The sequence below is a fragment of the Staurois parvus genome, unplaced genomic scaffold (genome assembly GCF_062004578.1).
Source record: "Staurois parvus isolate SC_StPar_1 unplaced genomic scaffold, SC_StPar_1.0 ptg000102l, whole genome shotgun sequence".
Taxonomy (NCBI): domain Eukaryota; kingdom Metazoa; phylum Chordata; class Amphibia; order Anura; family Ranidae; genus Staurois; species Staurois parvus.
In genome coordinates this window covers 250319-266815 of record NW_028317898.1, presented here as the reverse complement: position 1 = coordinate 266815, position 16497 = coordinate 250319, and the positions used below count along the sequence as shown (strand labels likewise).

The window sequence follows — 16497 nt, the reverse complement described above, 5'->3', positions numbered from 1 at the left end:
CTGACCCCAGACACCTGGCATCTTCCTCTGTCTTTCTTTCCTCCCCCTCTGCCACCCCTCCCCTCAGCAGAAGGATCATTCTTGACGTGACGGCATCCCACACAGAGAGAGTGCCAACCTGTGCAGCACCCAGGCACCCCTAGGTGGCAGTGTGCCCTAGGTGGCTGCCTAGTTTGCCTAGTGGAAGCACCAGCCCTCATCCCAGCACAATTTATTGGTATGTCACAAAGACCACAAATACAATTTTCTTGGTAGGCAAAATATTTATTAAAAAAAAAAAAAAAGAAGAAAAACAGAACTGATATAAATTGATAAAAAAAAGGTCAATGTGGCAAACTGGCAGACAGTTATAGCACAGAGGTTTGCTTGATATTCCTAACAGTGTTAAACTCTGCAGGCAGATATCAGTTCTGTGAAAAGAAAAAAAAGTGATGAAATTCTAGTAATCTATCGACAATAGAATACGAGCATGTATTGAATATGAAAGGCAGAACTCAGATTGTTAGTTTTAATCTAATTTCCTGTGTTGACATATAATGATCAGCGTTTTTGTAGTCTGCTGGTAAATTGGTGAAATCATATATATTCTGTTTAGTTGAGTTCTCATATATCTGCCAATTCATAGTATGCATATGTTGGAGGAGTGGATTCCATGTGTAAAATCTGATACTTGCCCCTGTTACTAGCCTGTCTGCAATCTTGGAAGCCTCCATTCCATCTGGAAGCACCCAAACATTTTGTCTTTTTGAAGCACCTATGTCCCACGTGGATCAGATTGTTATGGCTTCCCTTTTCATGTTTGGGGGTTCCTCCTCCCTATTTTTGCCGGATGCTATGTATAGTACATAAACCCTCTCAAGACATGTATACTATTTTTGTTTCTAATTGTACTGGATACACACTGTGATCTCCCATCTCCTGATGAAGCTGTTTAGTGAAACATGTCATGACTAGGAGGTCATCCTCATGAAGATACCAGCATTTGATGATATATATATATAATGATATATATATATTTAATACAAGATCATTACTGGTTCTTGAGGTCACCTCCATTTTGGCTGTTAATTATTCATATACAGTAATGGCCAAAAATATTGGCACCCCTGCATTTCTGTCAAATAATGCACCACTTCACCCTGAAAATTGTTGCAATTACAAATGTTTAGGCATTATTTCTTTTGTTTGTATTGGTATGAAACAAAAAAGTGGAGAAACAAAAAGCCAAATCTGACACATTCCATGCAAAACTCCAAAACTGGACTGGACAAAATTATTGGCATCCTCAATTTAATATTTGGTAAACAAAAAAATAACTGAAATCAATTGGACCACTCTTCTTACGCCAACTGCTCCAGGTCTTTCAGATTTGAAGAGTTCCTTTTCCCAACTGCTGTTTTGAGATCTCTCCACAGGTGCTCTATGGGATTTAGATCTGGACTCATTGCCAGCCAGTTCAGTACTCTCAAGCGCTTTGTCTTAAACCATTTCTGAGTGCTTTTCAACGTGTACTTTGGGTCATTTTCCTACTATAAGACCCATGACCTCTGATGGGAACCCACCTTTCTGACACTGGGCCCTAAATTGCACCCCAGAATTCTTTGGTAGTCTTTAGATATCATAATGCCATGCACACGGTCAAGGCATCTAGTGCCTGAAGCAGCAAAGCAACCCCAAAACATCAGTGAACCTGCACCATGTTTGACTGTAGGGACTGTATTCTTTTCTTTAAAGGCCTCATTGCTTTTTCTGAAAACAGTAGAATGATTGGCTTTACCAAAAAGCTGCAATTTTGTTTCATCTGCCCACAGCACATTCTCCCAAAAGGATTTTGGCTTCCTCAGGTAAATTTTGGCAAATTTCAATCTGGCTTTTTTATGTTTCTGTGTCAGCAGTGCGGTCCTCCAGGGTCTCCTATCATAGTGTTCCTTTTCATTCAGATGGCGACATATAGTGTGAGCTGACACAGTTGAACCCTTTGCCTGAAGGTCAGCTTGAATTTGTCTGGAACTTGATTGAAGTTATTTATTCACCATTCGAACAATCCTTTGTTGCAATCTTTGATCACGTATTTTTTCTTTCATTCACATCCAGGGAGATTAGCTACACTTCTGAGTCTAACGATTGACGTCACTTCTGGTTCCGGCTATTGGACTGCACACAGTGCTCTACAGTGCGGAGCAGCGGTGACACATTATGACTGAGTGTATTAGTGTCGAGATATTGGGCACTGGATTATGTAAGTGCATACTTGTTTTTACTTTGCTTTATTATAATAAAACTACTACACTATGAGATTTATCTCCTTTGGTATATGATGATTCGCTTCTGAGGGATGTCATATTGGGATGATATCTGGAAATACAGAGGAGAAACCTACAGGGAAATAAAGCCCTGGACAAACAAGCGCATATGACCTTCTTTTAATTAAGGGGTGCATTATTAGAGGCACAAGGTGGTCGAGCACATTGCATGAAAATTTTTTGATCATCAGGACGACTTGTTTGCACACTATATGGTGTGGGACTTTAACCTCTTGCCGACCGCGCATAGCCGAATGACGGCTTCACCGCGGCCGGCCAGTTCTGGGTGGACGTCATATGACGTCCTCCCAGAACGCGCTCTCCTGCGCGCCCCAGGGGGCGCGCACCCGGCGATCTCCGTGATCGCTGTGTCCTACGGACACAGCTGATCACGTGATGTGGTAAAAGGCCAATCACAGCGGCCTTTTACCACGTGATCAGCGGTGTCCAATGACACGCTGATCACAGGGAAATGCAAGTGCCGGTTCTCGGCTGCACTTTCCTCACGCTGTCAGATCGTGAGGAAAGTACTGCCGAGAACCGGCAGTTGTCAGAGCGGGGATCGGCACCGATCATCAGGGCACTGATGATAAGTGCCCTGATGATCGGTGCCCAGCAGTGACACCCGCAAGTTCCGCCCAGCAGTGCACCCACTAGCTCCGCCCACCCGAGCCCAGCAGTGCCCCCACCTGTGACCAGCAGTGCACCCACCTGTGCCACTCTGCAGTGCCACCTACCTGTGCCCAGAAGTGCCACCTACATGTGCCCAGCAGTGCCACCCACCTGTGCCCACCCACCTGTGCCCACCAGTGCCACCCACCTGTGCCCACCAGTGCCACCCACCTGTGCCCACCCACCAGTGCTGCCCACCAGTGCCACCCACCAGTGCAGCCCAGCAGTGCTGCCAGTCAGTGCGACCAGTCAGTGCCCAGGGGTTGTGCCAGTCAGTGCCGCCAGTCAGTGCCCAGCAGTGATGCCAGTCAGTGCCGTCTATCAGTACCCATAATCAGTGTCACCTATCAGTGCCGCCTATCAGTGCTGCATATCAGTGCCGCCTATCCGTGACCCCTAATTAGTGCTGTCTATCAGTGCCGCCTATCCGTGCCACCTCATTAGTACTGCCTATCAGTGCCCTTTAGTGCTGCCTATCAGTGCCCATCAGTGCCGCCTATCAGTGCCCATCAGTGCTGCCTCATCAACGCACATCAGTGAAGGAGAAAAAATACCTGTTTGAAAAATTTTATAAAAGAAACAAATAAACTTTTTTTTTTTTCAAATTTTTTGCACTTTTTTTATTTATAGCGCAAAAAGTAAAGCGCCCAGTGGCGATTAAATACCACCAAAAGAAATCTCTATTTGTGAGAAAAAAATGATCAAAATTTCATATGGGTACAATGTTGCATGACCGCGCAATTGTCAATCAAAGTGCGGCAGCGCTGAAAGCTGAAAATTGGCCTGGTAAGGAAGGGGGTATAAGTGCCTGGTAGGCAAGTGGTTAATTTATTGATTATAACATTTGTTTGTGTTATTGATACATAGCAATTTTGGTATATGTGTATGTATGCGCTGGACTTTTTTTGTATCTTATTGTAGATTAGCTACAGTGCCATGGGCTGTAAACTGACAATGTTGTGCACAGCACAGTGAACACAGGAACATTAAGATCTGTTAATTGATACAGGTGAGTTTAATTACAAATTACAGGAGCATCACAAACTTGGAATGCAGTTATTTCTTACAATTTTGAGAAGGTGCAAATCATTTTGTCTATTCCATTTTTGAAGTTTTGTGTGGAATGTGTCAGACTTGACTTTTTGTTTCTCTTCTTTTTTTGTATCATACCAAAATAAACAAAATAAATTAACACAAACATGCCTAAACATTTGTAATTGCAACAATTTTTGGGGAGAAGTGGAGCATTATCTGACAGAAATGCAAGAGTGCCAATATTTTTGGCCATGACTGTATATCCATATGTATTGTTCTATACTGCGACTGTTGGGTGTTTTTAACAAATTTTTTACAATAAAGACTTTGTTTTTATATACGGTAACTGTGTAATTGGTTTTCAGTCATTTATTTGAATTCAGTGGGAATCCACACCTTCAAAGTCCCCAAAAATTCTTCTGTTTGTTGTTTTCTTTGTGATTTTTATGGGATGTGGTGTGACGGTATGCTGAATTTGTAATTCCCCTGCACTTTTAATAAATAGCTTTTAATAAATTATTATCATGTATTAATACATATGTTCTTGGTGATGTATAAAATACTGTATCCAATATATGAGCGACTATATATGCATCGCACAAAGTACATATAACTTATGTTTAGTAATATATTGGTTTGTCAGGTATGAGTTGGTAAATAAAAGTATTTTTTTTAATACACCATGCACACTGGCTTAAAAATAGCTGCTTCTACAAGAGTTTTGCGTTTTGCCTGTAGAAGCAGCTCAGTGTTATCCTATGTGTTCATGCACATTAGGATGATTAGAAGCATATTTTAAGCTCAACATTTAGAGGCAGGAAAAAAAACCCTTCTGGTTTGCGTTTTGATTGGAAAAAAAAAACAGCTAAAATGTATGCTGTGAACATACTGCATATGTACCAACTTTTGTTATGACACCCAGTCATCACTAAACCTATATTGCATGCAGAAGAACCATTTTATGGCTGGGTTTTTAGAATGTGTTCAGTAACATATATCAAGGCTTAATACCTACTCGTTCCTTACATAACTCTCCCATCTTCTAGTTGGAAGATATTTTCTGTTCAGTCATGAGAACACTTCTAGAGACCAGAGTAATGTGTAAATGTAGTTTCGGCTATTTCATATTTGCTTTGTTTATATAACCACTTCTGGTATGGGTATGTTGCTGGACCTTCAGTGGATATACTGGAGTGATGCCTACAGCTGCATGCATCACCCCAGTACAGTTTTTTAGAGCCGGCAGTCAGATCTCTTATACAAGCAATCCGAGCGGCTAACTAGCCACTTGATTGCTTGTAGAAGCAGCAAGAGGGGACGCCCCCTGGGTCACTCCCCCTGGACATCTTCCGTGGCTCTCTCTTGACCTCCTGTCTCACCAGGAAACCCGAGAAACCAGCCAACACATCCCCCAGCTGGCTGGACAGCCGATCCCTTATTGTATACTTGAAGTCATGGCTCTCCCTTATTGTATACTTGAAGTCATGACCTGACATCACTGGTTTACTCAGAAACTATTGTCATAATCTTTAAAAATCTGAAAGCATTTAAAAACACCAATCTTGGTGTTTTGAATAGACCCCAGGAACTTATAGATCCCAGATCCCTCAAAAAAGTACCTGTCACGTGTCTATTGCTGTCACAAGGGATGTTTACATTCCTCATGACAGCAAAAAAAGTGATAAAAAAAAGTTAAAGCAACAGTGTAAAAAAAAAAAAAAAATTATTTAATAACAAGAAAAAAAATTAAAGTGCCCCTCTGCTCGCGTGCAAAGCACCAGTCTCACACGCACACAGCGATAGTCCCACACATGAAGCATCGTCGCAAACATCAGGTCATGGGCAGTAATTCTAGCACTAGACATCATCTGTAAGTGGAAACCTGTAAAGGCTTTTAAATCATCTCCTATGAATAGTAGAATTTACTTAGTTTGTCGCTGTTGCACAGGTGTGCGCAATTTTAAAGCGTGACATGTTTGGTATCTATTTACTCAGCGTAACTTTATATTTTACAAAAAAATTGGGTTATGTAATGTGTTTTTTTTTTCACTAGAATTCAAAAAGTATATTTTCCCCCAACAAATAGCATTTGATAAAACGCTGCACAAATATAAAAAAAATGCAAAAAATAACAATATATTCTCTAGGACCTCTACTTTAAAAAAATACGTAATGTTTGGGGTTCTAAGACATTTTGTAGCAAAAAATACTAATTTTGACAAATTTGACAAAAATACCCTGGAGCTGAAGTGAAAAAAAAAATTAATGGAAAATCCATAGTAGAAGAGAGAGACTACTTCATAATGACCGAGACAGTTGGGTGGAGCCAGGAACTCCAAAGCTGGGTCTCCAAAGAAAAATAGAAGACAATGTAGGATCAAACCTGCTGCCACCAACTCAAAACTGGTATAACAGTTGTTCGTAGACTTCAAATTATGCAAGCCACATATGGTTTCTATGTCACAGACCTCGGTTAGTTTTAATTTACCAATAAATTTAATGGATTACATAGAAAATAGTTAATTGTTGTAAGTTATTTTAGGTGAGGGATAAGAAAAACTAAAATACCTGATGATATGGCAAATCTGCTTGCTCCATACACTGCAGTGTAATAGGATTTCCCAAAGTAATCCTCCATAATGTCTTTTGGTTGAAAATCAAATTTAATCAAGCATTGAGTGCCATCATTGAAGAGGAGGTTCTGGCCTTTATTTGAAGAAAACATCTGGAACATATCTTTCTCAAATCCTTTCCGTCCAAACAGTGACTGAAAAATTACATAACACTCAAAGTGAACCAATTTATTCTGCTAACATGCATATGGTTATAGTATCCCACAGAAATGAGTCCACCCTTCACATTTTTGTAAATATTTTATTATATCTTTTCATGTGACAACACTGAAGAGATTACACTTTGCTACAATGTAAAGTAGTGAGTGTACAGCTTGTATAACAATGTAAATTTGCTCAAAATAACTCAACACATAGCCATTAATGTCTAAACCACTGGCAACAAAACTGAGTACAACCCCAAGTGAAAATGTCCAAATTGGGCCCAATTAGCCATTTTCCCTCCCCGATGTCATGTGACTCATTAGTGCTACAAGGTCTAAGGTGTGAATGGGGAGCAGGTGTGTTAAATTTGGTTTTATCACTCTCATGCTTTCATACTGGTCACTGGAAGTTCAACATGGCACCTCATGGCAAAGAACTCTCTGAGGATCTGAAAAATGAATTGTTTCTCTACATAAAGATGGCCTAAGCTATAAGAAGATTGCCAAGACCCTGAAACTGAGCTGCAGCACAGTGCCCAAAACCATACAGCGGTTTAACATGATAGGTTCCACTCAGAACAGGCCTCGCCATGGTCGCCCAAAGAAGTTGAGTGCACGTGCTCAGTGTCCTATCCAGAGGTTGTGTTTGGGAAATAGATGTATGAGTGCTGCCAGTATTGCTGCAGAGTTTGAAGGGGTGGGGGGGTCAGCCTGTCAGTGCTCAGACCATACGCTGCACACTGCATCAAATTGGTCTGCATGGCTGTCGTTCCAGAAGGAAGCCTCTTCTAAAGATGTTGCACAAGAAAGCCCGCAGTTTTCTGAAGACAAGCAGACTAAGGACATGGATTACTGGAACCATGTCCTGTGGTCTGATGAGACCAAGAAAAACGTATTTGGTTCAGATGGTGTGAAGCGTGTGTGTGGTGGCAACCAGGTGAGGAGTACAAAGATACGTGTGTCTTGCTTACAGTCAAGCATGGTGGTGGGAGTGTCATAGTCTGGGGCTGCATGAGCGCTGCTGGCACTGGGGAGCTACAGTTCATTGAGGGAACCATGACTGCCAACATGTACTGTGATATAATTAAGCAGAGCATGATCCCCCCCCCCCTTCAGAAACTGGGCTGCAGGGCAGTATTCCAACATGATAACAACCCCAAACATACCTCCAAGATGACCACTGCCTTGCTAAAGAAGCTGAGGGTAAAAGTGATGGACTGGTCAAGCATGTCTCCAGACCTAAAACCTATTGAGCATCTGTGGGGCATCCTCAAATGGAAGGTGGAGGAGCGCAAGGTCTCTAACATCCACCTGCTCCGTGATGTCGTCATGGAGGAGTGGAAGAGGACTCCAGTGGCAATCTGTGAAGCTCTGGTGAACTCCATGCCCAAGAGGGTTAAGGCAGTGCTGGAAAACAATGGTGGCCACACAAAATATTGACACTTTTGAGCCCAATTTGGACATTTTCACTTAGGGGTGTACTCACTTTTGTTGCCAGGGATTTAGACATTAATGGCTGTGTGTTGAGTTATTTTGAGGGGACAGCAAATTTTCACTGTTATACAAGTTGTACACTCACTACTTTACATTGTAGCAAAGTGTCATTTCTTCAGCGTTGTTGAATAAAGACACCAGTCCATCCAGTTCAACCTGTGTGGGTGTGTGTTCATGTCAATATCATTGCCCGAATCCCTGTATACTGTGCTCATCAAGATACCCATCCATGAGTGTTTTAAAACGATCAATGCTTCTTCCATGGAGAATACGTTTGATGTTTGTAGTCATTCCTTGTAACTGAGGTCCTCCAGTCCACTTATTAACGTAGTTGCCTTTCTCTGGAATCTCTCCAGTTCCCACACATCCTTCCCGAGGACTGGTGGCCAGAACTGGACTGCATACTCCAGATATGGCCGAACCAGAGTTTTGTAAAGTGGTGGGATTATCCTTTAACCTCCCTGGAGGTATTCTCGAGTGTTGCTCGGGGTAAAGTTTCAGCACCACAACCAGTAACCCCGAGCTACACTCGGGAATACCTTGCAGCATTGCTCCGGGATCTCTTCTGCACTTCCCTTGTCCTGCGATCCCGCGATGTCCCCCTGCAGTGTCCCTGGCAATGTCCTCCGGCCGATGCCGGAATCTGTCTTCTGGGTTCCGTTCCCTGCGACATCGGGACGTACGGGGGATGGAATGGCCAGAAAATTTGAAAATTGTAAAAGTGGCATTCACTAAATTCACTAAAATCACATAGTAAAACATTACTGTATCAAACCATTTCACATACATTTTGTCCCTAGTGCTTTGTCCTGTGCCCTGCCTGCATTTTTACTGTTCTTTCTGCCTTGAAACTGAGAAATGTTCATGGCATCCAAAAAGCGTCCCTTTAGGTCAAAATCTGTTTTAGACCAGCTAGAGAACAGCGATAGTAAATTAGAACTGTAGAATTGAGTGATGATTTGTGGTGAAATTCGTCATCAGATACTGAAAACGATTTTGCGACTTTGCTCAGTGATGTGCGAACTTGGTGCTCTATTTCAAATTTCAGTGTTTTTGGTTTGATTAAATTATTAAATTAAATGTATTATTATTATATTATTATATTTTATGATTATTTATTAAACTATAATTTATGGTTTCATGATTCAAATTTTATCATACCCGGAATGTTTACTAGACTCTTGTTCGGACAGATTTCAGTGAGTTATTCCTAAAAATTACAGGCCTACAATAAAAAAATACATATTTCCATGCAAAAAAATGTACCGCTTTGAGCACAGAAATATGGACATAATCAGACCGCTAGGGAGGTTAATCTATGGAGTAAATTCCTTTTTTAATGCATGCTAATATTTTGCTAGCTTTGCTTGCTGCAGCTTGGAATTGCATGCCAATGCTGAGCCTGTCATTTACTAGGACCCCCAGATCTTTTTCCATCCTGGATTCCCCCAGAGGTTCTTCCTCTAGTGAATAACTTGTGCTCATATTTTTAGCCCCCAAGTGCACTACTTTACATTTTCCATGTAGTTGCCCACCCCAATATGTTATTGGGGTCTTCTTGTAAAGTTTCTATATCCTGCTGTGAAGTTATTGCCCTACTTAGCTTTGTATCATCAGCAAACACTGAGATTGAGCCTTATACAAACCTCTGTATCATTTTTGAAGAAATTAAACAGAATTGGTCCCAGGACAGAGCCCTGTGATACCCCACTTACCATTTCAGACCAGTCTGAATACTCGCTATTTATCTCCACCGATTGGATGGGTCCTTGTAACCAGTTTTCTATTCACGAACAAACCCTCTGGTCCAAGCCTACAGACCTCACTTTGTAGATTAAGCATTTATGTGGAACTGTACCGAATGCTTTTGGAAAATCCAGGTACACCACATCCACCGCCCTTCCTTTATCTAGATGCCAGCTCACTTTCTCGTAAAATGTTAACAGTTTGGCTTGGCAAGAATGGCCTTTCGTAAATCCATGTTGCATGCTACCAATTATACTGGTTTCCTCAGCAAATTCTTGGATATTGACCCTTATTATCCCCTCCAATAGTTTACATACTATTGATGTTAGACTAGCTGGTCTGTAGTTCCCAGGTATATGTCTCTGCCCTTTTTTGAATATTGGCACCGCATTGGCCCTTCAGCAATCTGATGGTACCATTCCTGTCGGTATGCTGTCCATAAAAATTAGGAATAGTGGTCTGGCTATAAGATTTTCATCTTTTTCAGACACTGTTAGAACTTCAGTTAGACCATAAGGTACATTCTACAATGTGTTACTAATAATACAGTCTTGAATACTATACCCCTCCTTTTCCCCTGTAAAAACTGAGGAGAAGAATGAGTTTAGTACAGTTGCCTTCTCCTTGTGATTTGTAACCAACATCCCTTCATCATCTTTTAAGGGGCCAATATGTTCTGAGCTCGATATTTTATATTTAAAAAATCTCTTGAGTTTTTATATTCTCCTCCGCCATGTGTCTCTTGTAGTCTATTTTAGCCATTCTGATTGTGTTCTAGAGTATAAAAAAGCATCTGTGAAGTACCTCAACCATCCTTTCCCATCAGTTGTCTAACATAAGCAGGAAAAGGCCACATTACTGTAAAAGTCCCCTGTACCTGAAAAATGGCCTTAATTATATGGTCACAATACCACAATTGTGACCACAATACCCTGCCCCCATGTCTACCTGCTATTTGGCAAATATATTCCATTTAATCCTTTCAACGTGTCCCGTGGAGAGACACTCACCCAATGACAGGTAGACATGGAGGTGGGGTCACCCCGTCCCCATGTTCACCTGTCATTCATTGTGTGTTTTTGGATGGATACATCGTGTTCGGCCGGGTTTTTTCTTTTCGTGTGGGGCGGTGTTCATCATGATTGACTTTGGATCTACTTTGTGGAACATTTTATTTTAATAAAGGACTTGTCAAAATATTTGTTTTTATTTACTTTTGATACTTTTTTGGTGAATGGGTAGGGGTACTACATACCCCTACTCATTCACATAAGGGAAGACCGGGATCTGGGGGCCCATTTGTTAATGGGGCTTCCAGATTCCAATAAGCCTCCCCACCTGCCAACCCCCACAACCACCTCACAGGGTTGTGGGGAAGAGGCCCTTATCCCCATCAACATGGGGACAAGGTGCATTGAGGTAAGGGAGCCCCCCTCCCCCAAAGCACCCCCCCATATTGAGGGCATGTGGCCTGTTATGGTTCACGAGGGGTGGTCATTCTTTCCCCCCTTTCCTGGCCTGCCGAGCTGCATGCTGAGATAAGGGCCTGGTATGGATTTTGGGGGGATCTTACACCATTTTCTTTTTACTTTTGACATGGGGCTCCACTCAAAATCCAAATCAGACCCAAAGGGTCTGGAATAGATTGGGGGGCTTCCCACACTTTTTTTTTACTGACACTTCTTTTGTTTACATTCTGCTGACAGTGGGGAATCCCACTGACAGCAGATGAGTCATGGTTGTTAAGGACGTGGTGGTCACCCACATCATAACAACATGTGCTATTCCGAATAAAACAAAACAGATGAGATATGAAGCAAATTCTGAAAATGAATAAGTCCATTAGCGAATGAATCTGAAAATGAATACTTCAATTAAAGAATGGATCTGAAAATGAAACAAAGTACAATTTTCTAGTGTGCACATGTCTAGTAGTCAGTCATAAAAAAACACCAAAGCAAAAAAATTTGAAAAATGGGTGCCGCTCAGATGAGAGGTAAAGTCCTAGTTAGACTGCTGTGAGTGCTGGCTGGGAAAGGAGCTAAAAAAAAAAGGCTAGTTTGGAGCATGTTTACACAAAATGTATACAGCAGAAGATCTGTTGAAGAAGAAGATGTGGTGTTTAAAAACTATGACCTATAAGGATATTGTGTACACTGATCAGATTCCCTGCAATTTATGTACATTCTAAGCGGAAACAGTAAAAACTATTTACCTGTTGATTAGTAACAATTCTTACAACATCACTGATGCTCTTCTCCCGAGTGACAATGGCACGAGGTGGGATGCCTGCAAGTTTGCAACCCTTGTGCTCACTGACAGGGGCACGTGTGCCATCCAAACATAATAGTTCAAAATCTTCTGATTTCAAATTTTTAGCCCACTCTGCTGGATTTTTACCTGCAAGATACAAGTCATTTCAGTCAAACACTTAAAGTCAAATAGCTCACAAATTCTGAATAATAATCCAAATTCCACTGAAGTCAATGAAAGCTAAATCTTTAAAGGATAAGTTCACCTTTAGTAACATGTTGCATTACACCCTTATTCACATGTTACTAAAGCAGGAGCTCACACCCCCTGATCCTGAATATACAGTCAGGTCCATAAATATTGGGACATCGACACAATTCTAACATTTTTGGCTCTATACACCACCACAATGGATTTGAAATGAAATGAACAAGATGCGCTTTAACTGCAGACTGTCAGCTTTAATTTGAGTGTATTTACATAAAAATCAGGTGAACGGTGTAGGAATTGCAACAGTTTGCATATGTGCCTCCCACTTATTAAGGGACCAAAAGTAATGGGACAAAATATTAATCATAAATCAAACTTTCACTTTTTAATACTTGGTTGCAAATCCTTTGCAGTCAATTACAGCCTGAAGTCTGGAACGCATAGACATCACCAGATGCTGGGTTTCATCCCTGGTGATGCTCTGCCAGGCCTCTCCTGCAACTGTCTTCAGTTCCTGCTTGTTCTTGGGGCATTTTCCCTTCAGTTTTGTCTTCAGCAAGTGAAATGCATGCTCAAAGGGATTCAGATAAGGTGATTGACTTAGCCATTGCATAACATTCCACTTCTTTCCCTTAAAAAACTCTTTGGTTGCTTTTGCAGTATGCTTTGGGTCATTGTCCATCTGCACTGTGAAGCGGCGTCCAATGAGTTGTGAAGCATTTGGCTGAATATGAGCAGATAATATTGCCCGAAACACTTCAGAATTCATCCTGCTGCTTTTGTCAGCAGTCACATCATCAATAAATTCAAGAGAACCAGTTCCATTGGCAGCCATACATGCCCACGCCATGACACTACCACCACCATGCTTCACTGATGAGGTGGTATGCTTAGGATCATGAGCAGTTCCTTTCCTTCTCCATACTCTTCTCTTCCCATCACTCTGGTACAAGTTGAATTGGTCTCATCTGTCCATAGGATGTTGTTCCAGAACTGTGAAGGCTTTTTTAGATGTCGTTTGGCAAACTCTAATCTGGCCTTCCTGTTTTTGAGGCTCACCAATGGTTTACATCTTGTGGTGAACCCTCTGTATTCACTCTGGTGAAGTCTTCTCTTGATTGTTGACTTTGACACACATACACCTACCTCCTGGAGAGTGTTCTTGATCTGGCCAACTGTTGTGAAGGGTGTTTTTCTTCACCAGGGAAAGAATTCTTCGGTCATCCACCACAGTTGTTTTCCGTGGTCTTTCGGGTCTTTTGGTGTTGCTGAGCTCACCGGTGCGTTAGTTATTTTTAAGAATGTTCCAAACAGTTGTTTTGGTCATGCCTAATGTTTTTGCTATCTCTCTGATGGGTTTGTTTTGTTTTTTCAGCCTAATGATAGCTTGCTTAACTGATAGTGACAGCTCTTTGGATCTCATCTTGAGAGTTGACAGCAACAGATTCCAAATGCAAATAGCACACTTGAAATTAACTCTGGACCTTTTATCTGCCCATTGTAATTGGGATAATGAGGGAATAACACACCTGGCCATGGAACAGCTGAGAAGCCAATTGTCCCATTACTTTTGGTCCCTTAATAAGTGGGAGGCACATATGCAAACTGTTGTAATTCCTACACCGTTCACCTGATTTGGATGTAAATACCCTCAAATTAAAGCTGACAGTCTGCAGTTAAAGCACATCTTGTTCGTTTCATTTCAAATCCATTGTGGTGGTGTATAGAGCCAAAAATGTTAGAATTGTGTCGATGTCCCAATATTTATGGACCTGACTGTATATACAGGACCACTGGCTGTTTACTGAACGTAACTGAATTTCCCACGCAGGAGGCAGTAGCTTCTCCTTGGTCTACTCATTTGTACCTCAACGGGTAACATGCACATGCTTTGAATTCCAATCTACCCTACAGATTACTCTATTAAAGATTAGGAGTGGGTACTGATCAGCGTACTGATTCTGTCAAGTGTGCTCCTGAAGAAGGATTCCCAATATGGGTAGGCCACTCCTGGAGCCCAGGATACCAGGAAGAGGAGGACTGCACGGCATCCAGCATCCAGACCTGAACCGCTGGGAGTGGCTTATTATTGCGATCTTACACTATATCCTTGTGAGTTGTTTACCTTATTAAACGTTTGGTTTTAAGCACAACTACACTTACTGTAGAGTGGCACTACTGTGTTTCCCCTTTCCTTCTGTGCATTAGAGTTGCTTCTTGCTCTAACAGCTTGCTGCCATCTACTCCATACATGCCGGGATCAACATCCATTAGGAGAAGTTATTCACCTTTGGACTTGTACATATAAGGACTTTTTTGTAAATATAGACTTTTTACTTCAATAGCCCACAACCTATCCCATTTATCTTTTTTATTTATATGACCATCTGTTGGGTTGCATATCTGAATTGTCTTCCAGTGCTCCCCACCTCTTCCCTTTTGTATCAAATTATTTGCTTACCATCTGTGTTTTCAAATACAACAGTGTGAGGCACAAATGCCACATCTCCTTTTTCCACTAGACATCTAAAACAGAATCAAAGCAATAGAAAATGAAATTATAATATAAAAATGATTGTATATTATGAACCAATCCTACTCCACTTCATCACACAGTATAAATAGAAATTCCTTCATGTCACCAGTCCTACAACTAAACACTGTAACTTTCTAATCAGGTTCCATCAAAACTCTTATCTGTTTGTCTATACCAGGGTCAGCAACCCGTGGCTTCAGAGCTGCATGTGGCTCCGTCATCACTCTGCTGCGGCTCCCTGTCACTGCAGATATACGTCACATCCGCCAATGCGTGACACCCCGACGAACATCCCGCCAGACACCCCGTCGGCACGAGATTTATTGTGATAGGGCGGCCACCCTGCTAGGGCAGCCAACCATGGATAAATCCAAGAAAAGAAAAGTTTCAGAAGAAAACAGAACGTTTAATAGTTCGTGGGCATATTAATTTGTTTTCACTACTGACGAGACTGTTTTACCAGTATGCTTAATATGTGGTAAGAAATTGGCAAACAACAAAAAGTCGAATGTTACAAGACATTTCCAGAATAAACATACAGCCTTTGCTGAAAAATATCCGGATGGAGATGAGACAAGAAAAGCCATTTTGGAGCTGATTTGAGCAAAAATCATTTCAGGTGGATGAAGTCTGCAAATTCAACTACACATGCTAGTTTTGTGGCCGCTCAGGAAATAGTCAGGCCTGGGAAGCCGTTCACAGATGATGATTATAAAAAAAATCATTCATTAAGATTTCAGAACATCTATTCTCAGACTTGAAAAACAAGAGTGGAATTGTGCAGAAATTAAGCTGTGGTGTACTGAATCGCCTGTGATGAGTTCAAAGACAAAAGGTGATATAGTGTTTTTATACATAGCATAAAGATAACAAATTATATATGCAGTGTTGTCTTCATTTTAGATGTCATAAGGATTTTGTGGCTCCCAGTGTTTTTTTTTTTTGTGGTGGGAAACGGGTCCAAGTGGCTCTTTGAGTGTTTAAGGTTGCTGACCCCTGGTCTATACCTTGTCCATCACTATGTACAGAATGTACCCTTTCCATCATGATGTATAGAATGTACCCTGCCCATCAAAATGCACAGAATGTACCCTTCCCATCACAATGCACAGAATGTACCCTTCCCATCACAATGTATAGAATATACCTTCCACATCACAATGTACAGAATGTATCCTGCCCAACGTGATCTACAGAATGTATCCTGCCCATCACGATGTACAGAATGTACCCTGCCCAAAAATGATCTACAGAATGTACCCTGCCCATCACAATGTACAGAATGTACCCTGCCCAACGTGATCTACAGAATGTACCTTGCCCATCATGAGGTACAGAACGTACCCTGCCCATCACGATGTACAGAATGTACCCTGCCCAACATGATCTACAGAATGTACCCTGCCCAACGTGATCTGCATAATGTACCTTTCCCATCACAATGTACAGAATGTACCCTGCCCAACGTGATC

General features: G+C 41.5%; 1 protein-coding gene across 1 annotated transcript in view; it reads right to left on the bottom strand.

Annotated features, from left to right (window-relative positions):
* Positions 1 to 243: 243 nt before the first annotated feature.
* Positions 244 to 16497, bottom strand: part of LOC149467710 (uncharacterized) — a 249499-nt gene continuing 233245 nt past the window's right edge. Inside the window, exons 28-31 of the mRNA XM_089671215.1 lie at positions 14951 to 15015; positions 12242 to 12426; positions 6579 to 6777; positions 244 to 410 (exon numbers count right to left, since the gene is read on the bottom strand). Of these exons, the coding sequence (XP_089527341.1) occupies positions 385 to 410; positions 6579 to 6777; positions 12242 to 12426; positions 14951 to 15015 (475 nt within the window). The 3' untranslated portion in view covers positions 244 to 384. The remainder of the gene's footprint in view (positions 411 to 6578; positions 6778 to 12241; positions 12427 to 14950; positions 15016 to 16497) is intronic.